At 37.2% G+C, this 26,594-nt stretch overlaps 1 protein-coding gene across 4 annotated transcripts in view; it reads right to left on the bottom strand.

Moving 5' to 3' along the window:
* ZNF385D (zinc finger protein 385D) overlaps window positions 1-26,594 on the bottom strand; it is a 410,633-nt gene that overhangs the window by 154,907 nt on the left and 229,132 nt on the right. The window contains exon 1 of one of the 4 annotated variants that reach the window (XM_050316515.1): window positions 3,780-4,107. The exons of the other annotated variants lie outside the window; for them this stretch is intronic. Coding sequence (XP_050172472.1) covers window positions 3,780-3,801 — 22 coding nt within the window. The 5' untranslated portion in view covers window positions 3,802-4,107. Of the gene's footprint in view, window positions 1-3,779; window positions 4,108-26,594 lie in introns of those variants that run through there. 4 annotated transcript variants of the gene reach the window in all.

Raw genomic sequence — 26,594 nt, 5'->3', positions numbered from 1 at the left:
CATGAATTACTACACTCTACAATATTGACAGAAAAAAGCCCATTGAAAATTAAAACAGCCACCATACAAACAGAAACGTGATGGCATTTTCAGGCAAAACTTGTTATTTTGTTGCCCTTAACACTATATTTTATCCCGTAGTAATTAATTTCCATCCCAATATATTAATTTCCTGTATAATGTGAACAGAAACACTTAGAAACAAAGTTGCTTAAAACAGTACTGTTTTCAGAGGAGGCTGGGCGAAGAATTAAAAAAAAAAAAAAAAAGAAAAAAGGAAAAGTACAAGGTTTTCATTTTTTTCCCTTCCTTTCCTTTGTAAATTTTAATTTTAGTTCTTTTTTGGGTTGTGCTTCTTCAGCAAAGGGCAAAGTATGGGGCTGTGTGGGGCAGTGATTTTTGGGTGGTGGAGTGGAGGATTTGCTCTTAATTCCAGTCAGGGTTTACCGAGCCCCCAGGACCCGTGCTCACCATCCCATAACTGCAATATCACTGCGGTGTTTCCTCCAGCTCGACAACTGTGGTGTACAGTGCATGACACACAACAAAACCTCTCCTCCTGCCCCTCGTGAAGAGCACTGTCCATCTGACCTGAACAGAGTGGCCACCCCAGCCCGAGGGGTGGCCACAGGGGCCACTGCGCTCATGGGATAAGCCAGCGCTGCCGGGCCAAGGAAGGCGCAGTCACGGCAAGGTGGCCGAGTCAAGGCAACAGTGGCCAGTGGGACCTCTTAAGCTAGAGATGCAGCGTGCAGCACCTCATTAGCCACAGCAGAGCCCCCACACTGAGCAGGACTGGGGGAGGTTTGCTGCACCCCTTACTGATACGCAACATCGGCGCTGTGGCACTGACAGCCACCCACCATTTCTCCTCTCGGAACTGCTGAGAATGGTCACAGCTGACTTTTATCTTACGCTAAATTATTAACTTGGTGACAAATACAGACAAAAGTTGCTTTGGGGTAGGTATGTATGTCCGTAAGCACAAAATGTCTCCCTGTGATAACACTTAACAGGAATCTATTATTTTCATTGGCTTTTGGCTTACTCTATAAACATACTACATCATTCTGTAGGATTTTTATTACTATTATTATTACAATTCCATATTTCTATTCAACTCAAAACGATGAATGCAAAATCAATACAATAAGTAACAAATGTATCCACGGTGACCAAACAACAAACTAAAAAGCACAGCATGGTGAGTGAAAATTAGCAGTTCTTGAATCAACTCCATCAAAATTCTGTTGCAATGTAAGAGAAAGGCTCATGCAATTACAAGGGTTACAACAAGTTTAATTATTTGAAGACTTAACTGAAGTAGTAAAATATACATAGTAAAATGTAATAGAAAGGTAGAATATCTCCTCAGAGGCTAAACCTTTCAAGAGAGAGAGAAACATGATGACCAGTTCCCGAATTTAGCAACTTTTCTCTCTGAAGGTTAAGAAACTCACTTCACCCATTAACAATTGCTCTATAAGAATGATACTTTCAGATGGTTAGGTCTTACTTTCCATGGTAATTATTTTCAGTATTTATTCCAACCTTAATGCTATACACACGCATTTCTACTATGCCACCTTACATCAGCAGCAATTAGACAAGAAGGCCCAGGAAAGCAAGTAAAGTGCATACAAATATACAGAAATACTTTATTTTCTTCCCTTCCTATACTTATGTGTCCCAATAGTAGCATGCATGGATTAAAATAAAAAAAAAACCATATAATTATTTATTAATATTAAAAGGAAAATATGTTTTCCCCCTCAGAAAAATAAAATTCCATTATTGTCTATGTGATGACTGTAGCAATTTGAAATCAATGTAGGTGTGCGATGTACGCAGTCAAGCTTTCATCTGGCTCTGTGCAATTCTGCTTTGTGCAGTAACAGGGACAGGTGAGATTACAGATGTTCTGGCTTCTCACAGACAGAGCAAGAAAATACACAGAATAACCACAGGTAAGCATTATCCCCCATAGCCTTTGCTTATCCTTTGTTAAGCAAAAAGCAGAAATAAGAGTATTCATTTAAAACTTAATATTACTGGAAACTTCAGACTGAACACAGCAGACAGAGAACCTGCCTAGCACAAACTTTCAGCCCTGCTCTCAGGAGTAAAATTTCCTGCAAAGCAGAAAGCACAATCTGGTTTGTTCCATTTAAGAACTTGTGTTGCACCAGAAAACAAACAAGCATGTGAAACAGCTTTTTTTTTTTTTCTTTTCAAAGTAACACCAGAACAAGTTTGATCACCATTACATATTTCTGAAAATTATAGACAGGAAAAAAAGATAAAATTAAGTACAATGTAACTAACATATACGTAATATTCTAACTGTATAACTTCAGGAAACTATCCTAGTCACATAGGCAAAACTGACTGTTAAAAAGAAAAATAAAAATCATCTTGCACTTGCAATGCTGTTAAAGGTAGAAAAATAACCTGAAAGCAATGATCGGCAAATCAACCTAACTGACACTTTTAATGGTGAAGAGACTTAATCTAAATTATTCAAATGTAAAACCATAATGCTTGTCTACTTGTCTGTTCTTCCTCCGTCTTTGGAAAACGTAGTAAAGCTAAAACATTGTAAATTTATCTTGGAAATGGACACTGACCAGTTCTGACAACTCAGCCAAATTTTTTTTTTTTTAGGGGAGTTTACATCAAAATCAATCTTCTTTCATAATTGATATGTTTCACTGTTAAAGACAAATCACCCCCCCCCAATAACTCTAATTTTATGAAAATAAGAAAATAATGCTTAGCATGGCGAAAAGCACCGTACTTTTGTGACAGGGCTGAGAATATTACAAAAGTTCTTCTCTTAAAGCTTGAAGTAAACTCCTGATTCAATATTTAATGAAACTGAGAAAGCTGCTGAATGTCCCAGAAATCCTACAACTCCCTGCTCTGTGTTCATCCTAAGTATTATGCAGCTATAAATCAACACTGAGGCTAGATGAGATTTCAAGCAGTCAAGAACAGCATTTTTTCCATCACATCACCAAATTCTCTATTTTATTTTTTTATGCTCTTTTACAGCACTAACTTGCAGCATTATATTGCAATCATACATCCCAGCCCAGTACTGCAGCACTACATTGCTTAGACATAGCTCTATGCTCCAGCATGTTTTTAGGGTATGCAGCCAGCTCAGCTGTAAGCACAAGGAAGATTTCCATCAAGCAACAAAACTCTGCACAAATATTTAACAGCTCCAAGACCCCTAAAGGCTTAAAATTATATGTATTTTGTGGCATGCTAGGAGCCAACCCCACACCAGTGATCTGCACAACGCAGACTACTCAGCAATCGCACCGCTGCAAATAGAACGTTGTTTCACCTTTGTACCTTTAAATTCTTCAAACTAAAAGCTGAATGAAATACAGAGGTTCGCTATGCCTCCCCAGCACAGACAGTGCAGTAGCAGCTCGCCCATTACATTAAGTTCGTCTAAAACTTCTCATGCCTCACAAGCATTTCTCATCCCCTCTTGGCAGATGAAACAAAAGTTCATTTAAAACAAACCTAGGATGAGTTCATCTTATCTAGCTTGCTTTTCAAACCGCTAAAACTACGCAGTAGCCCACTCAAACAGAAAATTTCCCAGACAATGGAATCCTTTCAAACTGCACAGCCGACAGGATTCCCCAGTTGTCAGTTTTAGGTGCATGCCAGCACGATATGTTCTTGAATCTGAAATCTGTAATAATCACTCCTATTGATAATGTGAGCAGAAGCAGAATTACATCACGGTTAACACTTACCAAAATACATTATGTTTCTCATTAATCATGCAGTCAGGATCCCACCGCTGTGTATTCAGCATTAGCTCCTGCACAGGGCTGACATGTAAAACAGAGCTTTTTCATCCTACATTATGTGGAAATTTCCCAGCACGAGAAGCGTGAGAGAGCAGTGTGCCGCCTCAGGATGAACGCTTTGCAGGCAGTCTTATCCCTGATACAATCCCTGTCTGATTTAGCGTTTACTCCGGCTGCATGCTGCACTGCCCATTCTTACTGTAATCTGACTCCTCCTTCTGATGTCCTTGCTGTGCCTGTGACATCAGGACTAAGAGTACTACAAACAGATCCTTTCTTTAACGGGCTCGCAACGATGTGGTCTAATATGCTGGTTAACCTAACTCTGGTTTGGACAAAAAAAAAAAAAAAAAAAGCCTTTCTAAAATTGTACGGCTTTTTTTTTTTTTTTTTTTTTTTTTTTTTTGGCACTAAATGCGTGTAGTGACATAACGTGCTCAATTACATAATAGAGGGGAAAGACAAAGCGTATATTGTGAGTGTATTTTTCTTTGAAGGGTAGGTTCCAGGAGAAGCCCTGAGTGCCCTGATACCCCAACTTCAATAGAAGATAATGATGCTTGGCACTTTGCAAGATCATGTCCCCCTAGGACTTTTTTTTTTTTTTTTTAAATCAATAGTTCCATTTCAATAAACAATTTCGATCCAAATGTTGAAAAAAGCTCAATCTGTTTCTATTTTTAAAAAGCAACTAACAAATAGGTAGTTCATTTTCAATATAGCTGAACTGATTTTTTAAACTTCAATATCTTCACATGAATAAAAAATGTGAGGACAGGAGATATACAACAGCGATGATTTGTAATAGAGTTTACAACCTTTCACCCTCCAGGTCCCTGGTTGCTTTCTGGCCCAGGTTGATAAGTCGTTAGCAGCTGGTAGGTATTTTATTGTTCTGTGGCAAATGAAGTGGTCCTAAGTCTGTTGTAAATAGGTCTCCACACAGTCCCTGCCGCCATATGAACTAGAAGCAGCTTCAGAGGAAGAAAGACCAAAGAAATACTGAAATACTCTCCACCATCTACATGTGGTGCCTTGGGACGGATCTGACACAGTGTGGTGAAGACAATGTGGTCTGTATTTAGGCACATATGTCTCTTCTATGAATCAATAGAGGACATTGGTTTCCTACTGTCAGTCTGGCATATATCATTGATAATACACTTACACTAAATAAAGGTAAAAAATAATGGACAGTATGCTGAAGCATTTATTTCATTATAATAGGATCTAATGGGATGAACGCTTTAATTCTACAGGAAAGAGGATGACAGGCATAATTCATTTAAAGCTCCACTTCTTATTTGTAAAACCACCATGCAGTAACTACTATTTCACAAGGTCCAATCACTTTGGACAAAATTATCGCACCAGCACAGCAGCCAAGGAACGCTCCACTTGCAGCGGCAGAGTTCAGAGCCCTGGTGTTACGCTGCCGCTATGCATCTCTCAGCAAGAGTCCTCCGCAGCATTGCTCTCATGAGGCTTCATGCTACCTGTATGAATGTTACCCAGATTAAGCACTGCTGGGGAGAACTGGGGCATGAATTTCAGTCCTGTCCCTTGCTGGCCAGTCCCACAGCTATCTGTTTCTGATGCCTAGCCTTTCTCAGTGCCCGTTCTTATTCCAGCTGCCCCCTGGAAGAGGCAAGCCTGAAATGAGAGATACGTGGTACACCGATAAACTCCAAAATAAGCTTTGTTTCACAACTAAAAAGCATACGGTTCAGGAGTGCACTCTGAGGCCACGGTGCCTGAAGGAGGAAGATCAAGACTTCTTGCACTGTTCAAACTGACCAAGAGAAACGTAAGTTGAGCAAATCCTAAATCAAAAATAGAAAAAGAAGCTGTCTAGAAATCGTGGCCTGTATTGTAACTAGAAGGTGCAGAAAGCAAGTAACAGAGGGTATTCACAGCACATTCCTTTATTTCATCACTACAATGCTCATTCTCTTCTGCCATACAGGGAAGGACACCTCACTATAGGGGAAAATACCAACCTCAAAGACTGGTTTAAAATATCTCAGCTGAGCCACTCTAATGTTCTCTGAGCAGTAGATATAAGCTACTATTAGGAGCCTTCTGCAGCACAAGCATTCCCTCCTCTCCCTTCACTGAGGGTAAAAGCTCAGAGAATCAATTCACTGTGAAATCCTTCAGCTCCTTTTCCAGCTCTGAAGTGCTTTTGCAGAGGCACTGCGTGACGTCCTTTAAGACAGTCTGCACCCAGGCAGAGCATTTGCCTGTTAAGCTGCGTTTACCTTATCACAGAAATAAAGCTCGGGGTCATCCTGCCAGGAGTCAAACCCTTTGAGATGCAGGCTAGCTCTAGTCTTGATGTTTCACCAAGCCAAGATGCCTTCCTGATTCGTGCCATCAGCTGGTCATCTGAGAGCCCATGTACAGAATACTCATGTCTGTGTAGAGGTACTACTAATGGTCAGGCAACAACAATGATGCCTTTAAACACACCTTCTTGAAATGGCTGTTGTGTTACAATAGCTGTACGAATTCAGATGGCAGGTCAGATCCTCACGAAATGTGAACAGTAAAGTGCCACATAGATTGAGATGTTCTCCACTATTTGGTGCTGAATGTCACCTCCAATTTTGCTTTGCCCCGTAGGATGCAAAACAAGTAGGATCACCTCCCCCCTTAATGCACCTTATTTGTGTTCTGACAGAAAGTATACAATTAAAGTAACCAAAGAAGCTAATACAGGAACTTTAATTTCTTTGCATTTCAACTACAGAAATGCAAAGTAAGAGGGAAAATCACTGGTGGTCTCTCCTGGAAAGCTTTCACAGCCCAAATTCACATAGTGCATGACAAACTCTGCTTTCATTTACACACATACAACACTAATAAGCTGCAAAAAGAAGTAGAGTTTCAAGCAAGGAACAAAGAATAAATTTTATTCCCTGAGTGGGATATTGTCACTGCCAGTGAAAGCAAGGTTTAGTTTAGTAATTGCAATCCCAAATGGCTGGTGTTTTAACACAAGCATTGAGGATTCTGCCGAAAACAGCTGTAGGGAAGCACAGTCAGGAGCAGCAAACACTTACGTGTGTCTGGAGATTTGAGTAGACCCAGCCTGGGCATGCAGAAGCATGCAGAATGAATGAGCAAATTAGTCCATGATGTCAGCCCATGGTGCAAACTCCCAGTCATCAACAAGCGGACACAGGCGAACCAGCATTTAACTTTGCTACAGATGCAGGTTAACTGCAAAATTATCATATTTTCATGCAAGGTTCGCTTATAAAAACAAATCCCCAAAACCCTTGTGATTCATTCAGCAATCGCATTAATGTAAAAACAAAAAAAATTACCTTCTCCCAAACCAGTTACCTCTCACCCTTATTCTTAATAATAGAAGCAGCTTCTACTCCCTGAAATCCTCTTTTCCAACATAATAGCATCACCACCTTGAGTTCTTCTGCCCTTCCTTACCTTGGTAAAGTCTTTGCCACAAAGGGCAGATTTTCAAAATGCAGAACACCCCACAAGACATTACCTCCTTGCAATAAACAAAAAAAGCAGATAGTACACATGGCCTGGAAGTATAGCACATACCCTGCATTTCTCCAGAGCTGGGAAAGCTACAGGTTACTCCTCATGCCTGACTTGGTCTAGAGCCAGAGGGGCACTTCATGAACTAGCTCCACTAATCTGTGCTTTCTACTGATTTTTATCTATCCACTGATTTACACAATGCCTCCATAGTAAGTATCAAGGCCACTCACAGGCATGTCTGTTGCAAAGACCAATTAATATTTAATATTAATGCACCCAGTTAATTCCCTAGGATTCCTGGAAATCTCTCTTCCAGTCTTGAACTCTCCCAGGAGGCAACTAATATTAGATTTATACCCAGACTCTTACCAATTGCCTTTGATGAATTTCAATAAGTGAGGCTGACCACAAACCTTTTCTTGCAAGTGCAGAAGCACATCGAGGAACTCTTTGCTGGCAGAAGAGTAATACTAGGCAGCAAAATACACTAGTGACACAACATTTTAAATCAATATATCATGTGTAGTAGGTTAAAAAATCTCATACATTTGAGAGGTTTCCAGATTTTCCTAAAATAAATTTTGTCTATTGTACGGAGACAGCTATTAAGAATGAAAAATTCATTGTGGAGACACTAGTATCTGAAAATAAAATGGGAGAAACAATCCAAATCATACCTACTAGTTAACCAAATGCACCCCAAAACTAAAGGATTCTTAAAGGTAAAGTGGGACTACAACTTCCACATAATTTGGAAATTTATGCATTGAAATTTCATTCCTATTAGTACTACAGTTACCACAGTGCAGAAAGAAACAACAGCAAGAAAGCCACTGGTTTTTAAGTCTCCAAAAGTAATTGAAAGTGTTTCCAAGTGCACATATTTTTGTGCCTCAAATCAAATATATTAAGTACATAAGCTAGAATTTTGGTTTGTTTTTATTTTGAAGCCATCTGGAGTAGTTTAAGACATACTACACAATAATGCAGATTTTGCGATTCATTACTAATCTCCTGAGGTTACCCTAAAGGATAAAAAGGGAAGGAGCAAGTTACATTTGTATATTTTAAGCAGCCCCAGAGGTTCATCTTTGGTTTTACACATTCTCCACTGGTAAAAAGTACCAAATGTGTTTTTTACCCTTGACTCAGAAGTGTCAGTTCTGGAAATGTGCAATATTTGTCACCATGAATACCATTTAACTGCGGCAGTACCCGAAGGAACTCTGTACCACCGCACGTGAATACAACTGGAGGAACTTAATTAATCTTCCTGTCACTTCCATGATGCTTTTCATTAGTTTAGCTGCTATCTGATCAACTGCTCCATTCTCTATTGGAAATGGCTAACCAGAACCTCCTATAAAAGCGTTTTCAAGAGGTAAACAGACTCACTTTTGATCCTGAGAGCCTTTACAAATCTTTACCGTGCAGACTTTATCAGCTCAAAACCAGCACTTACAGTACTGCTCTTTTTAAGCAACTGGGATTTTCTACATAGCTTAAATAATACAAATAGAACAATATGCATTTTTCTAAGCTTGAAGCTAGTACTTCTGGTATTTTGTATTTTGAACACAGACAGCATGTGGCAATTGAAAGATCATATTTTTCTGAATTTCCTTGCCATAGATATGGATAGTTACTAAACAAACAAAAAACAAACAGAATGTTGCCAGCATAAAGCCAAACCCACATTTTAGGCACTATTGCTGCTATTTGCTTACTAAATGCTCACTCCTGTCATCCTTTTCTCCTAAGCATGGGACAAGATTTAAGTTAATGAATATTGATAAATATATGACTGGTGCAGAAGCTTCTTTGACTATGGATACTGATAATAATTTTAAAGAGAAGTATGGTTTAAAAGCAAATGCCAAGACTGAGAACCTTGTCTAAGTCCATGGCAAATATGTTTTCAAACACATAAACATACATACACACGCAGACAATCTATTTTTTTCAGTCAAAGAATGAAAATTGGAACTCATGGTAACAGCAAGTCCAGCGTGCATAGTCCTTCCTTTCTCTCTCTTTGCTTTGTAATTTTATTTCTGTACTGTTTTCAGTACAATTTATCTAACGTGTCACTGTAGAGCATATCACACGTAGACAATCCATCACTACCTTTTCTGAGGTGAACAAATTAGTCTGTGTTTCACTTTTTTGTTCATCTTTCTGACACTCTCCACAATTTTGCAACATACCTTGTAAGGTTCATCACCAAATCCAGGCATTGTATTCTCACAATTTATAAATTTATAAATTTAAATTTATAAATCCAGATGTTGTATTGACAAATTTTGTACAGATTTCACACTCAGGATTCTTTTATTTTTGCACTCTGATTTACAGGATGCATCTGTTAACTGCATTTTGCAGTGGCTGCATTTTGCATTTCTGATTGTACCATTAAATGTCCAAAACTATACAATTCTATTATTTCTATAATAATTTTTATCAGTCAAATGATAAGTCAAGTAACAAAATCAGATATTTTATAGTAAAATCATCTATTTACATTATCTGTTTTAACTATGTTTGATTAAATTAAAATAACTACAACTTATTGCATTATTAATTAGAGACCATTTCATTTTATTTGAAACGACAAAGCAATTATTGCATAGCTATCAGTTATGCTTTAGGGTGGGAGTGTTTGATTGTTTTTTGTTTGTCTGGCTTTTTTTGGGGGGGTAGAGGGCTGGGTTTAAGGGGTTTTTTGTTGTGGTTTGGTTTGTTGTGAGTTATGGGGGTATTGTTTTTTCCTTCAACAAGTAGTATCAATGAGCCAGAGATTTCCTCAACAGATCATTTAGGACTCCTGTGCAAGAGTTACCCAGAACTATTGGTTTAAAATAGTCTTTAGTCCAAGAAGTTGATGCTTTACATCTTCCTTTCTTTCTTCTAGGCCTTCTGGGAAGTGTTTCAGCACACTCATAACATGGAGAATGCATCAAGCATTTTTCAAAATAAAGAATAAAATTTTTTTTAATCACTTATGGTGCTTTCAAATCACTCGTAACAATCTTACTATCTCCATCTAGTGGCTTATATGATTAGGACTTTTGCTATTAATACATTAAAACCTTTTTATTGTCCTTTGCCTTGTCAACCACAGATTTTTCATTTTCTATGAATTTCCCTATAAATTTTCCACACTTCTTACTTCAATTTTATGCTGATTAGTATATGTTTCCTCTTTTACAATTTTGTTCCAAGTTGCTTTTTAATTTCTAGTTGCTGTCCTAATTTTGTGGGTGAACCAGTAAAGACTTGCAGCTAAAGTTTGCCATTTTCTGAACATGAAATTACTTTTTTTACTCATCTGGTGACCTGTAATTATTTAAGGAAGCACCCATTTTCCTCCCAAGCCTTTCTAGCTCTTTTCTTTCCAAACAGTTCTGCTTCGAAATTTCCTTTCAGAAATAAAACATTTTGAAACACAAAATATGTAGATTTTATTTGTATTCTGTTGGGTCCTATAGAATGTAAAAAAATCTATTTCCACATCCCTAAGGTACATAAATGGAAAAAAATCAAGATGCAAGCATGAAACGACATTCCTTCATTTTCTTGATACTCTACAAAGCTGTTCAAAAAAGAAAAAAAAAAAAAATTAGCAATGCAGTATGATTTTATGTTTCCCAGTGAGCCATGTTTTAAATACATAACTGTAAGAGAAAAATGCCAGCACATGAAGTCCCAATGTGAATGAGTGCAAAGCAGTTTGGTTTTTATACCAAATTTTATACCAAATCAATGAGAGCGAGGCTGGATCATAGACCTACAGCCAGGACTGTACACAAAACACTGCCAGCTGCACAGCACTACAACTCCTCTCCTGCTTTGTAGAGCTCAGATACTTTGCAGCAGCACCCAAAGGGATTGCGAGGTGCCAGCACCACATTTGGAACTAAGAACAGGAAGGAGCTTAAGGCATATCCAGCTTTAACTATCCAAAAGGACAGCACCTCAACTAAAGTAGCCAGTGCTAAAGGTGCCTCCTGGGGCAACTCATCCAACAGTAAATTGTAAGCTGAGTGGAAGAAGATTGGTCCCTCTCTGCAGATACTTTTCCCGTTCTGCTGACTCTCAGAAGGGTATCAACATTTATCTTAGGTTAGATTAAAAACTGTAGTCTGTTACAGTTTGGCAGGAGAAATTGCATCTCAAATGGCTACAAAACAGTTAGATTAATCTCACACAAAACACAATCGATGTGTTCAAATTCCTCTTTTAAATCCAGGGAAAAGTTATTTTGGTTAAAACTACCAAGGAAATACTAGTCAAAGGTAAGATGCAATCTCTCAGAAACTGCCATGCAAAAAGGGGAGAACGCAAAATAGCCACAGACAAGGTACTACTTTGAGGGCATAAAAGGATACAAGTTACAGCATTGTTCAACTTTTTATGAGATTGTTTTAAAAAATTCATATTGGTTTTATTCACACCAGTATTGAATTTGACTGCCCTGTCCAAGTGTAAACATTTTGCAATACCACACATGCAAGTTTCACCACAGAGTGTAAGAAACAAATTGTCATGAAGCGAAAATATCAGCAATATCTCACAGTAGGTAGGATTTGACTCAGAGATTGACACTTAAGTTTTTATGTGTCTATTTGGGTGCCTGCCTGTGATCTGGATGTCTAATTTCCCAACACAGTCAAAGATAGAATTGATGTAGTCAACAAAGTCAGAAGAGTTATCTAGTACATCTAGCAGTAGACATGAACCTTGGTTGGCCAAGTAGCTCTCTAAGCTCCATTAACTATATTGACTAGAATCTCACCAATTAAAAGGGGAGCTTAGTCACTTAATTCACTCATAGATACCCATACACACACGTGCACACACACACACGTGTACACATAGATACTCTGAAAATTGCAAGCTGAATCCCAGCCAAGGCTTCCAAATCTCATAAAAGACCTGGGACCCCTGCAGATCACTCATACCTATTGGAATTCAGCTCCATCTGTGATCATCACAGCAACTACCAACTGTGCTCAGCAATGCTAAGTAACAGTTTAGAACAGAACATGAGAAATACCTGCAAGTGAAAACAGCATGAAATTTATACAAGAAGAATTGAATTATCTCCAAAGGTATTAACTATAAATTAGCTTCCTCAGTGTTTGGAGAAATTTTCTAGGCTCTTAAATGACCCCACAGTTCCTCACCATTTCACTCTATGAAAAAAACTGAAGATCAAAAACGTCTGTCTCAAAAATGTTGGACACAGAGGAAAGCACCACTCTTAAATTACCAAGCTGCCATCCTACAAAAACCACGGTCTACTAAAATCCCTATAGATTAACTTACGCCATTCATACCCACCTTTAGGAAAAAAAAATGGGAGCATATCACAAAGTGGTTGTTAGATGATATAGCCGTTTAGAGTTAACAGTGAACAGAAAAAAAAAGTTAAAATCACCTAGAAACAATTTATTTCTTTGAAATTTCAAATACTCCAGTACTCTTCTCCCAGGCAGAACAGGGCATGTAACTGCTTTTTAACATTCTTACAATAGTATTCAAATACATTCTTACCTAGTTTATAATAATTAACAGTAAAAGGAGATTTTTCATCTCTATTCCCAACTTTTGATCTCATTGACAGAGATTTCTGCCATTCTAATTCAGAACGACATGTACAGCAAAAAACTCCTGTCTGTATCTGTTCCTGACTCTCTTGTTACATCTTTTTCCTGTACAGATTCCTTTTGATCTTCCATACCTCTGAATTTAATTACCAGGTTTGAAAACACCCTGCCATAATAGTAGACTATAAGTAATTCTGTTTCCCACAGCTAACCAAAAAGACTGTATCCCAAAGTCAGCCTCCCTCTTCAATATGCAGTTTTCAGAGTCCAACTCAAGACAAATACTTTGCAACTTATTTATGCCAGTATAATTAGAAATTAATCATTTTGAAATGTAAAAGCCTAAACACAGTGCTGTGGCTATTTTTAGATAATTCAGTGACTTCATTTTTACTGATTTTTCCACTCAGAACCTCCTAAAATAAGCCTAGTTACTCAAGGTGCCTAAATATGCTATATAGATACAGAAAATACTGGACTAAGTCCCTACCTCACAGAATTTTTTCTTCTCTGAACTATATAGATGAACAGTATACAACAGATGAAGACATACCTAATAGCTTCACTTCATATTCCTACTAAACATTACAACTGAAAGAATTTCATCTAGGTTTGAAAGCCCCAGCCATATTTCTCCAGACTTTGTAGATTTGACACAACTGTTCCAAGTGTACTGACTGTCTAAGGATTCATCTTGCACAGAAGGACTAAGTTATAACAATACCATAACAGACTGCAAGTGTTAAAGGAGGAAAAGCTTGGCATAGGATTGTAGGGGTCTGTACCTCTGTCCAGCCCTGAGGAAGGGTCCTGGAGATAGCAGAGCAGAAGATGCATGATGGTAAAAATGGACTTCTACACTCACTTCTTCTGCAGATCGTCTGCTTTCTCTGTATATAAAGTAACTGTCATTTCATGAACATTTATGTTCTGACTGCTCAGACAGAGTTGACTGCAATGTAAAAGTGACTTCTAGTTCATCTGTGGATTGCATTGATTTGGCAGTTTAGTTTTGTGCAATGGAAAACTGCATCAGTGGCAGAAAAGCTTTCATGGAAAATAGTGTAAGAAATAGAAGGCCTTGGTAAAACCATTTATTGCAAAGTCTGCAGTACCTATTTTATCCCACTAAAGATATTTTATCGTCTTCTAAGTTGCTGATACTTTTTGTACTGATACACTTTTCATTACTTATCTACCACTTCCTTCCTTAATCACTGTCCACCAGAGCATTTAATTAAGTAATTATTTTTACCAAGAGTAACTGTCTATACATTAAAATCCACTGGGCCATGTTTCATCTTCATTTAAATCCTTTAAAACCAATGACTTTAAGAACAAATTCAGGAAGTACTGAGCACAAGTAGCGCAATGTTGCATAAAGAATATACACATGCTCATGTACACACATATTTATATTCAGCCTTGTGCACACACAAATTCATACAGTGCAACATGACAATTCTAGATGCTTTCTCAAGTGTATAATTAACTTGCTGCACAGGTCAAAAGCCACATTAGGATTTCAGTTTTCCCCTTTTACTTTCTCATTTCTGCTCAACAAGGCGATATTTTTTTTCCATCATTGGATATGAAACCAATCAAAGGGTAGAATTAGGAGCGATAAAATTTGCACTCTATTGTGTTACTTTTTACTTGCTATTCAGTATGACAGAGACATTTGATTAGAATGAGGAAGAAGTTAAATTATAATGCTCAACATTTTAGCTGGTTGCAATATAATAAGTGTTAGGAATTGCTCTTAGTAAAGTCCCAGTGGGTTCATGCTCATTGCTGCTGGGCATAAAAAATGTCATGGCTGGTTACTCTGTCTTCTGGGCCTCATAACTGTTCTAGTCAGGTTAAAAACCCATTTTCCTCATTTTCAATTAATATCCCAACCAATATATAGGGTAAGAATAAAAGTGAACCATGGTTGTAGTCAGGGTCTTTAGAGATGGTTCTTCACTGGGTAGAAGTCCACTGGAGCCACCTGAGAGATGGAAGATTAGCTCCAACTGGAGGTTAACCAGCAATTCTGCAGGCTACACAAGTCTTGTCCCCCTTAGGCAAGGATTACTATCTACAGTTCCATAGTGCATGCTTTACCTTTCATCAGCTGTCCTCATCCATTCATTAAAGGAATTTAGGAAAAATATTTACAGGAAAAAGACTACTGTCTCCTAGACACTTGGTGAGTACTTTAATAATCTTGAGATTTTATCAACTTCTGTCTGATGCTATGAATCGTTTGCATTAAGACTCCCCCAGAGCAAACAATAAAAGACCATCTTCAGGATAGCTCTCTTATGCCACTGGGTCACCAAGGATAAGGAAGACCAAAGGGTCTTGGTCTGAATCAGGATAATTACAATTGTTCCTGACATCCATGTAATGTACTTATCAGGTTACTATTTTGTTTTTCTTCCAGGAATAAAAATATAATTCCTGACAGAGAATGTCTATCACAAAGGTGGTGGATAGGTTCCTGCTAATTGAATGTTTTTTGATAAATAATAAAATGCAGTGTGTGACTTTTTCTTAGGTGCCTCAGTAAAGGAAATCAATACATAGTTACTTTAAAAAACATAATTAGTCATTGACTTTTCATTGGCTTGAGATAATTTTTAATAGAAAATCCAGATAATTAGAGCTAAGTTTGAAGTAATTTCAGAAGAGCACATTTTAGGGGCTTAAAGTGTTATTTTATCATGAGTACTTTCAGAGTTTCTTTAGAAAAAAGTTACAAAAAGTAGTACCTAGCAACAGACAAATAGCAAGTTCAAAGAAACAGATTTTTCTTTACATATTATGGTGACTACTTAATCTGATTTTCCAGTTGAGAAACAGATGAACCGATGGTTTGGTCCTGCTGTTGCTCATACTATGTATTTAATATTTTTTTCTGCTACAGTCTTTTGCCCTTTTGTAAAGAGTAATTTTAAACTTTTCATTGAATATTTTCTAAGGGAAGGTCAGATCTGAGAGGCCACTAATGGATTAGCTTTTGATCTTTCTTCCTTGACTCAAGCCTGTCAGAAGGTTTTGTAAAATGACAAACGCAAGAGTGACTAACTGAACAAGAAACACCTATTACTTTGAAGGGGGACACCACAGGAGTCGCAAGAGTTTTTACAAAAAAACTGCAAGTTATGTAATTTATGTAACTTTAAGGAAGGCAAATGTTAAGTACTGCTACGGATAGGTACATATTTTTGAAAGGATCAGAGAAACAAAATTGTGAGATAATGAAAGCATATTACATGAGTCATCAAAGCCTGTACATTCCAAGAGGGGGATAATTAGTCATTTCTGATGACTGGATAAATACTATAAATACCACTTCACTGTCATTCTGGGGTCACACCATGACATTCTTATAGAACAAATAAATCCTTTAAAGAGGGGCAGTTTGACTGCAAAGCCTCTACATTAGGAAGAATCACTGTACAAATAGTTCTCTCCCTTTTTAATCCCAGCTAGAAACTCTTTCTACTCAGCAGAGGTAAATGACCCTCACTCATTAAAAGCAAAATATAGGCACCTTTTGAGATGTCCCCCCACTAGTGCCAAGATATGCTTCACAGAATTAGCCTTTCTGTACCCTGACTGATAAAGCACTAATTTAGCAGACTTGAGGTTCTCATAATACAAAAGGATTAAAGGACATCAGCATTTATGATACAATATTAATATTTTTGCAAGAGCTGTTGCAGTTTCAACTAGATGATCTTATAAGATGGTAAATAGTATATCCCTGTTTTGCAGATGAAATGTGGGTTTAAAATATTATGAGAGAGATTAGTTAGAGACAGAAAAAAGGCTGAATCCCTGAAGCTCTTCGCTCTAGGGCAGCATTCAGCTCACAATGTCCCCCACTGTATGAGCAAAAATCCAACCGTGAGAACGTTTATATAAGACCTATACTAATCTCTCTTGATGCTGAAAGAATATACACAAAAAGGTTTACTTTGTAAGACAACAGTGACTTACATTTTCCTTACACTGTGTTCACAAGACAAAAATGGGTCATCTTCTCCTGGTACAGCTTTTATAAGACTACGGAGGTTACACTGGGGTGAACTCATCCCCAGTTGTGTCAGGAAGAGGGTTGTGCTTCTAATAATGGAAAAGGTTCATTATGACACTATTAAATAGTGTTAAAAAAAGTTGTAAACAATTGTTGTCAGCTTTCAAATGTAATTTTATAAAACTCCTGTGGTCTTCTCACATGCTACATTTTCATCCTTATCACACATTAAATCACATTGCCAATAATGTCTTTGGGATGAATTTGAATTCTTCAGGCTTGAATTTAATTACATTATGTAAACTAGAAAATGTCTTCAATGTGCTTTGAGGGAACAGCTTATCTTGGCAATTGTTAAATTCGGTTATGTTTAAAATATTTACATTTTGATAACTTCATTCTACTGTATACAGCATTTATTGATCTTTCTCAGGAATTCATTTTCAATATAGTGCATGGTATTTACTTCCCATAAACCCTCAACTATGCTAGAGCATATTCTTACACAGCTTTTAAGGAAAAAACAAATTATGGGCTTTTGAGAGCATCAATATTTTGTTTTATAGCAATTATAAGACAGGGAAATGCATCCCTATACATATTTTTTTCTTTCCTCTGGACATGGTCCTTTATTCCACACCCTGGAATATAGCAATACTACCTTTGTTAAAACTTTTCACAGCAAAAACATAATTATGTTGCATGTTATCTGCATATAGAAGCTTTTTCTTTCTATATTATGACTCACTGACTACCTAATTTGACTCATACAGTTTATGTTTTGTTCTTGTGGGTGGTTTTATTTTGTAAGGATTTTGAAAGCATTTTAAAGTATTTTCTGGAGCTCTCTTTGTTACTGATTTCCTGATTTCTCTCTTCTTCTGAATCTTTCTCCCTCCCATTATTCTCCCTTCTTTATCAGACTCAGACTTATGGCAGTGATAACTGCATTTTCAGACACAGTCAAAGTATATTTTTTCCTTTCATATTTATTTCACAGAACACATCTATAAATGGGGAAGAATTTTATAGCCAATCAAGCCAAAACTCCCTTCCACCTGCACTTGAATGAAGCTCTTGAAAGGCATGAAAGACCAATTCTAATTTGGAGGGGAGGACTGCAAGGAAGTATTACATAGAATTTCATCACCTAATAAAAAATATATACATCTGATAATGGCACACAGATTTTCACATCCTTTGTAATTCTTGAAGTTTAGGAAACCAGATTAGTTTAAAAAAAAAAAAAAATCTCACTCCACAGTTTATGTTAGCAATGCCTAAGACACTGTTTCCAGCAGGCAGTATCCATGGCCAACTCTTCTGTAAACATCCAGGGAGTTTTTCTAACGCTGCCATGAGAAGTCTTTCTTAATACCACCACTTATTAAGGTCTGCCTCTGAAGTGTATTATTGCAAGAAATATCATCCTGCTAATATCTTGTTATTTTCCTAAAGATAATGAAACTCCTCTTCAATGCTTCACTAAATCCCCCAATCAGATTCACTGGTAGGTTGGATCTCAGCTAAGCAACAGAAATGAAGGATTATTGCATTCACAGTGTGGAAATTTTGATCAGCTGGAAGTTCCCATGCAGTAAATAGTGTTCAGCTGCACACCACATCTGCTCTGGCATAAATATGTCCAAAAAAGGATATGGGTTTGGCCAAAAAGGGCACTTTTTGCACAGTTTTGGATACTACTACATTTCCAATAGTTAAAGTATAGCCCAGACAGTTTTGGAAGCTTCCTAAGAAGTGGAGCACACAGATGAGCAAACATATCAGTATGTCTAATAAACAGATCTCACTGCAAATATTGACATTCAAATATTTTATATGCTTTGGGGATATGAGTTATTCCATTAAGTGTCTGATGATTTAAAATAAAATCCTCACTTCCACAGGTTTCAAACAATTTAAAGGAAAAGCCTTCAGTTTCCACAGAATTAAAAACAAAAAGTCATGCAAAACAGGTTCAATAAAAATAAACTTGCCTATTTATTTCTTAAGGTTTTTTACTTATAAATTCTATTAAATCCTGAATTATGCTTTTTTTTGTTTAATTGTTTGAAGCAGGTCCTCTTACAGAAGATATGCAATATCTATTATTTGAATAAGACATAAAAAATTCACAGTTTGCTGTCAGAATAATAATAATGGCCAGTCTTCGCGAGCGAAGATCCGGGGAAGGTCTTTACACCTTCCAGCCTGCGCATTGGATTTTTTAGGTGAGACACAGTGTGCGCGGAACTGAGCCCACCCTTTAATCCTAAGGTTCATCTGCCGGGGCCAAGCGAGCTTGGACGGTGGGCTGTAAAGAAATATGCCACAGGTTTGCTTTTGGCCAAATATCTAAAAATACTCCCAACAATAAGCAAGGGTATATAATTTTAAGTGTATATAAAGTGTATTTGCATATGAAGACATGAAACACTCTAGTTCCCACTTTCTTCAAAAGCTTGACCATTTAATTTTTGTCAACAGGCATAAAAAATATCCATGTGGCTTATATCAGCTGAGCCATGCTCTTTGTACCTAGACAATTTACATCTAAGTAACCATGAAATTCACTGGTAAGGTTAACCTCAGTCCTTACTTGTAGTCTGTACAAAGAGGGATCTGATGGCAAATGTAACATCTAAGTTACACATTTATGTTGACTAACTAACACATTTGAGAGCTAGTGATGGCACTGAATTACAGATTTTCAATCATGTCCAGACTCTGTATGTGACTATGGTTCATATAACTTCAGCAAATTAGTCTTTGTAAGTTTGGATCAGAAAATAACACTGAAGAACTCCTGTTGCCTTTGTTGGATCATCTCATGTCAGGTATTACAACTCACCATCACAGTGGTGATGTGCTGCTGACACATGGCTGTGTCAGCTCCAATGACAATAATCCTACTGAAAAAAAAAAAAAAAGAAAAAAAAAAAGTGCCAGAATTGGAACAAACCCCTCGTAAGTAATACCTATTTTGTTATTCAATCTTACCAATAAAACAACAGTCCATAAATGGACTACAGCAGCAGGTTCATGACCTCCAGAACGTACATTTGAATACCAGTGGCCAGTCTTAGGTGTTCACACTGACTATATCTACCCTCTAGACTTCCCTTATTGCCAGTAGAGTCAACAGGCACTCCTAAACTCCATCAACTCAGCCTACAGTAGACCATATGATGAATTGTTCCTTGGAAGTGTTCAGGTTGATTTTGTTCCCCCTCCTATGTTAAAGAAAGAATGAACAATTAGGTTGGGTGTGGATCTGAAATGTAGAAGCCTAAATTTCCTTACAAATCATCTTGTTCCTCCTGTTAATGTTGCATCTATGCATGAAAATCATCCATCAAGCCAAACTTACAGAAACAAGCTCTTAATTTAAACTTGCTCAAATGCATGGATTAACCCTTTTTTTTAATCTATCCTCTCTAATTATCTCTGTAGACAAGTATTTTTGCCATCCTCTATCAAAAGGGGAACAAAAATGGAGATTATTCAACTTCTCTGTCAGTGGATGTATAGCTTTTACAAAAAGCATCAGTTTGGTACACATTTTTATAGTGCTCTCCACAGTGAGGAGAGAAATGTCAGGCCTGTTGCCCTTTTAAATTTCCAGCTCAAGTCATGCCATTGCATGATCTCTACCTCTACTTCACAAGTGGTCTCCAAGAGTATAGTATGAAAAAAGTAATTTAAGTATGTAACAAAAAACCCCCCCAAAAAACAGAATGGAGCATAATCTATGATCAAAAAGTTCCCAGAATTAATTTTTCAAAGTAGTCATGAAGGGTCACATAGATGGCTTTTATCTTGATTCTCTACAAATACAAATATTATTAACTGGAGACTGATAAAGTAGTGACAAGTAGCTACTAAAACTGTTGTTCGTATCAGCAAGTCACTTGGTCAAAAGATATGGGGAAGTTTACAGATATAAGCTGTCCTGTATGGATCGAAACATAGAGGACTTGAAAGCAAACAGTGAAATCAACAATTACATGGCATGTCTGTTTATACACGACCACAGAGTGGGATTAACATCCATCACAGTCTTCTGCTTTTGTGCAGAACATGGGGAGGCAACAGAGCAATCCACAGATGTGCCTTGCAATAGGATGAGACAAAGAGGGATAAAAAAAGAAAAAAAAAAAAAGAAAAAGAAAAAGAAAAAAAAAGAAGGTAAAAAGAAGCTCAAAAGACTTTCAAATATTGTTTTGGAAGAGGCAGAAAAGACGATTTATTAAATGGAAGCACAGATGAGAAAGCCTCCAGAGACCAGATTTATAATAATTACTACCTCTACTGACACCTTCTTGCCTTTCAAACATTGAAGAAAAGAATGCAGGAGAAGGTCATTCACAAGAAAACATTTGTCATCCAAACGGCTGTCCTCCATTTCTATGATAAAATAATTTCTTTCACAATACATTGCAAAGCAATGGACTTCAGTTCCCAAATTATGCTCTCTTAACATGAATCATACTGAAAAAGTGCACTCATTTATTTCCCGTACTTCCAGGCTCTCCATGGTTTCTTTAACTATTTCATTTATGTGAATTTTTGGTTTATGTTCATGTGAAAAAAAAGCAAACAAAACCCAACAAAAGACCCACACCCCTACAAACCAAATGCCTGGGACAAGCAAGTAAAATACTGTACAGAAAAATGAAACAGCCTCTTTTTATATCCTTGCTTCCTGTCACCACCTATTTGGTAGGATTTAGTCAGAAATGCATTGGCTATGTGCTGCTATTGGAATGATCTTTTTTTTCTGGCCTTTAGTCTTCTGTCTGTGGAAAGGTGTCTCCTAAGGAAAGTGTCTCACAAAATATCTTCGGTTTACCATGCATAAATTACACTCAGGTAGACAAATGCCACACTTGCTCTAGGAGGTGAAATTGAAATTTCCTGGTTTTACTTCCCATTCCCAATACAACAGTAATGCTGATACTACATCACATTTTACTGTGCTGGATGCAGTCCCTGAAAGAATATTTATTTTAAATTAGCAGAAACTAAATTATTAATGCAATATTGATTGCAAAGAATTTTGTGAGTAGAGAGTTGCCAAGTCCTTGGTGGTTGTACATTATCAGGTCAGCTGTCTGACAGATTCATTTGATGTCTCACACACATCAACTACATCCTATATTCTTAAAAAAAAGATTTAATGTATATTCTTCAAACAGAACAAGCTACCATGGATAAAATATGTGGCCACCAAAAGAAATAATTTTTCCCTATGCTGGAATTTCTCATGTAAGTATATAATCACTTGTATTCTGCCCACCTGACTGCACATTGAGAGTTCATTAGCTTTATATGCAATGCTCTTACTTCTCTTCATAAAGCCATTGAAATAATTCAATACAAATACAGTTTGTGTGTAAGTCTAAGCCATCTGTAACCAAACTTGAATTTAAATATCACCTTTGTATTCCCATGTGACATCACTGAGCCAGACTATGAAAACCATTTTATAGCAATTTTAGGAATGTGTTTTAACCACGTGATGATGATTAAAGAATATAATCCAAAGTGGCTGCTGCATTACAAGACACAGTAATTTCTGACAACTCCTATGTTGTTCCATGTATTCAACCACCATTACTTTTAAACATTCTCTTTCTTTAGAGGGAAAGAGTAAAAATAAAAATAAGAAAAAGAAGGATTAGATCAAACACTTTCTTTAATTTCACTTCTAATCTAGGGCCACCATGAAAGCCTGTAGCTTCAAAGCCACAACCTAGGAAGCAACATCTTTTACCCTGCTGAAAGTTAGATATAGGGATATGAATTTGAAGGAATTTTTCAAGGCCATTTTCTCTATCTGAGAAGCTAAAGCCGTTCCCGAAATAATTTGACTGACATGCATAGACTGAAAATATAGATGTAAGGCAAATCTTACAGAATACATTTTTGCCTCTAGCAGATGCTATAGACCTCGCTATGGACTTATCAGGATTACCAGACTAATTTAGCTGGCAATCTATATCTTTTGTACAGGTGCTTATCAATCTGGCATAAGAGTATTATCACTTAGTACATTTTGGGTATTAACAGCTAGCAGCTCTTTAGAGCATGATTTTACAGTAGCAGGTTTGTTTTCATTTTTCTAACATTAAGTAAAGACAAAAGGTATCACTTTTAGCACAAATTTCTCAACTATAAAGTTGCCCCTAAGTTCCCTTGAATGAGCTTCACAGAGTACGTAAATTATTTTTTAAATTATTTCTCTAGTTTCTACTTTTTTATCTGATACACTCATTCTGATTAAGTTTCAAGCAATAGACACGCAGAGTTAAACCAGAATTAACAGTGGATTTCCTAGTGCCTAATTCGGCCAAGTTTATGAATTTCACAGCATCACTGAATATAAGTTGGAAGGGACCCACAAGGATCATTGAGTCAGACTCTTGGCCCTGTCCAGGACAGTCCCAAGGATCACACCATGTGCCCGAGAGTATTGTCCAAGTGCTTCTTGAACTCTGTCAGGCTTGGTGCTTCCCTGGGCAGCCTGTTCCGGTGCCCAACCACTTAGGGGGAAGAACTTTTTTCTAATATCCAAGCTAAACCTCCCTGACACAACTTCAGGCCATTCCCTCAGGTCCTGTCACCAGTCACCAGAGAGAAGAGATCAGTGTTTTGCAGAGAACAAAGTTCTTTGTGGTGACATTAATAATCCACGCTAATGATGATGCACTGATATTATCTCACTGTCTGATATTATGCTGTATTCCCTACAGCATGTCATGAGTTTCTCTGGAGAACAGGGAGAAGTGAATTCCAAGTTATGAGAAATTCTCAAAGTGTGATGCGTGTGGAGTCACATGACTCTTACTATTGATACCTGTTGGTGACAACCAGCTGAGTTCCTACAAATTAAGGTAAGAGCCCAAATGTCTGCTTCCTAATCCAGGTTTTCATAGCTTCAGCTCCATTGCTTTCCATCACAAATGGCACTACATTTTATGTACATATACATACACATTTATTCACAGACATGAGCAAGTGAAAGTTGCATCCAACATGAAGGTAGAATGTTGAGGTCTGATCCCTTTTCTTATTTCTTAAAGTGACCACTAATCCTACATTGGTGCTGCATTAGATTATGAATCAAAAGCCCAATTTCAAAAAACACATAGTGCCTGCCTATTAGACACATTTTAATGTTTAATGTGAAAGTCTGCACTTCAACCAATGCCTTAAAATCATACGTCACTTTCAGTCAGTATATTATCTCAGAAACAAGCTAAATTGGTACACTAATGTTGGGAACAAATCCATCCTTTAAAATGCCTCTTATTGTACAATAGTAGTGTCCTGGAACTGTATTGCACCAGTTATGAGAGAATAATAAGGCTATTTATATCTTTAGTGCTTGATAACTCGTAAAACTTAGTCACATCTAAGTAATTTGGGGGGCATTAAAGCTTTTCAGTGTCTGCAGAATAAAAGTATGATAATGAATTAAACAATTTTTTGTATACAAAAATGAACGTTATCTTTCAAACCAGAACCAAATTCCCTAGCTAAATCTCTGAATATAATTTCCTGAGCTTGTATAAATTACTCCTTTATGTATGATTATTATTTTAGTAGCTCTACTAAAAAAGTAAATCTCTTACATTCATTAAAAACTAACAGTTGCCTTTTAAGCACATTAGTACAAATATATTTATCCCTATCACAAGGAATCAGGCTATGCTTTGCTGACATTCATTATCAGAAAATAGTCTCATTTGTCATTTTTTTACATGAGGTTTACATTTTTTAGATGAGGTTTTGTTTACTTAGTTATATTTTCAATATTAACTCTAAGAACAACTGTAAAATGTAAATGGAACTCCATGTACTATTACTCTAGAATCTTCAACAAGCAAAACTTTTAACCAAGTTTTGCATTTATTACTTTTTAAAGAAAAAAGAGTTATTATCCTCAGATGTATCTAGGTTAAGACTCACAGGTTCATTAGAATCATTACCAAGTATTATTTTCTCTAGCACTGGGACAAATTCCTTTCTTAATTTCTGCCTTTCCAAGCTATCCAGCATTTAGCAACAGGCCCAAAGCAGAAAAATGCTTTAATGCTTTAAGAACATCAGGAATGGGTTTAATACAAGTCAATCAAACAGGAAAATAAAGCACATACGAGTCACAATCCTCCACTGCAACCTATATTTCAAACATGAACAGAGAGGAAATACATAGCAGAAATAATTGCTGAAGGAGTCTCTCTGTGCAAAAGGGTCAGCTTGAAGAAAAATATTAATTCGGGTATTTTGATCCTCAGACACCAGGTGAGTCGTTGCCATGACTCCCTGAGCTGCATTTGAAACTTGCTACATTCCAGACATTCAGGAAGAGTTTTCTTTAGATATTATCACTTATGAAAACTGAAAGTTGATGATTTTCTCACATCTATATAGACTTCGGGTTTTTTAACTAATTTCTGGTATTTTACTCAGAACTCTGAACAGACCTACTGTGTTAGCTCTCACAGTTAAGAGACACAAGGCAAGGTGAGTAACGGTATCAGAAACTGGCCCCTTACATTAGAAAAATCAGTGGTTCATGTAAATGTATACAAGTAGGCAACTAACAAAAGTTATGGAGTTTAAATCCACAGTTAATGACAAGTTTGATGACTGGATTATTCATACACTGCATGATTTCTATGGAAAGCTGTGGACATGGTACAGACTGTAGAATTAAGAGAACAGTTGTACAATCGATCCTCCTATTGATTTTAGAAGACTGATAGCAGTCTTGGAAAGCTGACAAGAGGGAAGCCACTGAAGCCAGAGAAATGGACTAATGAAGCACAGTAATAATCTGAGAGAAGCCAGCAAAAGGAAAGAGTCGTGCATCCTTTGATAAGCAACATGAGACAGGTTACAAGTGTCAAAAGGGGAAGTCTCCTCCCTGGTAAATTCTTAGAAAATGCTTACTATGCCTGCTTCTCAGAGCAGCCTGGGACAACATGAGTACTTCATGTTCCCACTGTGAGGTCAGCATCCCACACAGGGGTGTCTACCAGCTGTATTGCCCCCTTTGGTCTAAAGCCAAGATTTGCCTCAACAATCCTAAGCAACACAAAGAAAATTATTTCACCTCAGGTAAACCTTAAGGCTACACAGATTATTTTACTTCTTCATGTTACAGGTTTTTCAAAATTTGGCAATCAAGGCTGTGAACTTCTGCTTTGCCTGAATTCACCGTATATGCTTTTTTAACCCCTAAAACTTGATTAGTGTGAAAATGAATGCTGCTCAGCTGATGAATACAAGACAGATTAACTGGGTCCACTATTTCCCAAGAGGTAGAATGCTTGGAACAGACAAACCCACAGCAGCCTGCAAATGAGCCTGAAAGTCTCAGGAACTGTAATATGCTTCCCACCAAGCTGCAAGAATTAGCTTGATGATGGATTTATCAAGCCCTGAAGAAAGTCTTCCCTACCAGCTGTAGCTTCATCCCTTTGAAAACCTTAAAATGAGGTGAACTAGGCATGCCACATAGAAAAACCTGCAGGGAATAGTTGTCTCTGCCGCTCCTTCCTCCTCAGGAGGAGGACTCCTCACACTCTTCTG

The sequence above is a fragment of the Myiozetetes cayanensis genome, unplaced genomic scaffold, assembly GCF_022539395.1.
Source record: "Myiozetetes cayanensis isolate MyiCay16 unplaced genomic scaffold, myiCay2020 scf1, whole genome shotgun sequence".
NCBI classification, from domain to species: domain Eukaryota; kingdom Metazoa; phylum Chordata; class Aves; order Passeriformes; family Tyrannidae; genus Myiozetetes; species Myiozetetes cayanensis.
Note: the sequence above shows the minus strand (reverse complement) of the source record. Positions and strands in the feature narration are given on the sequence as shown.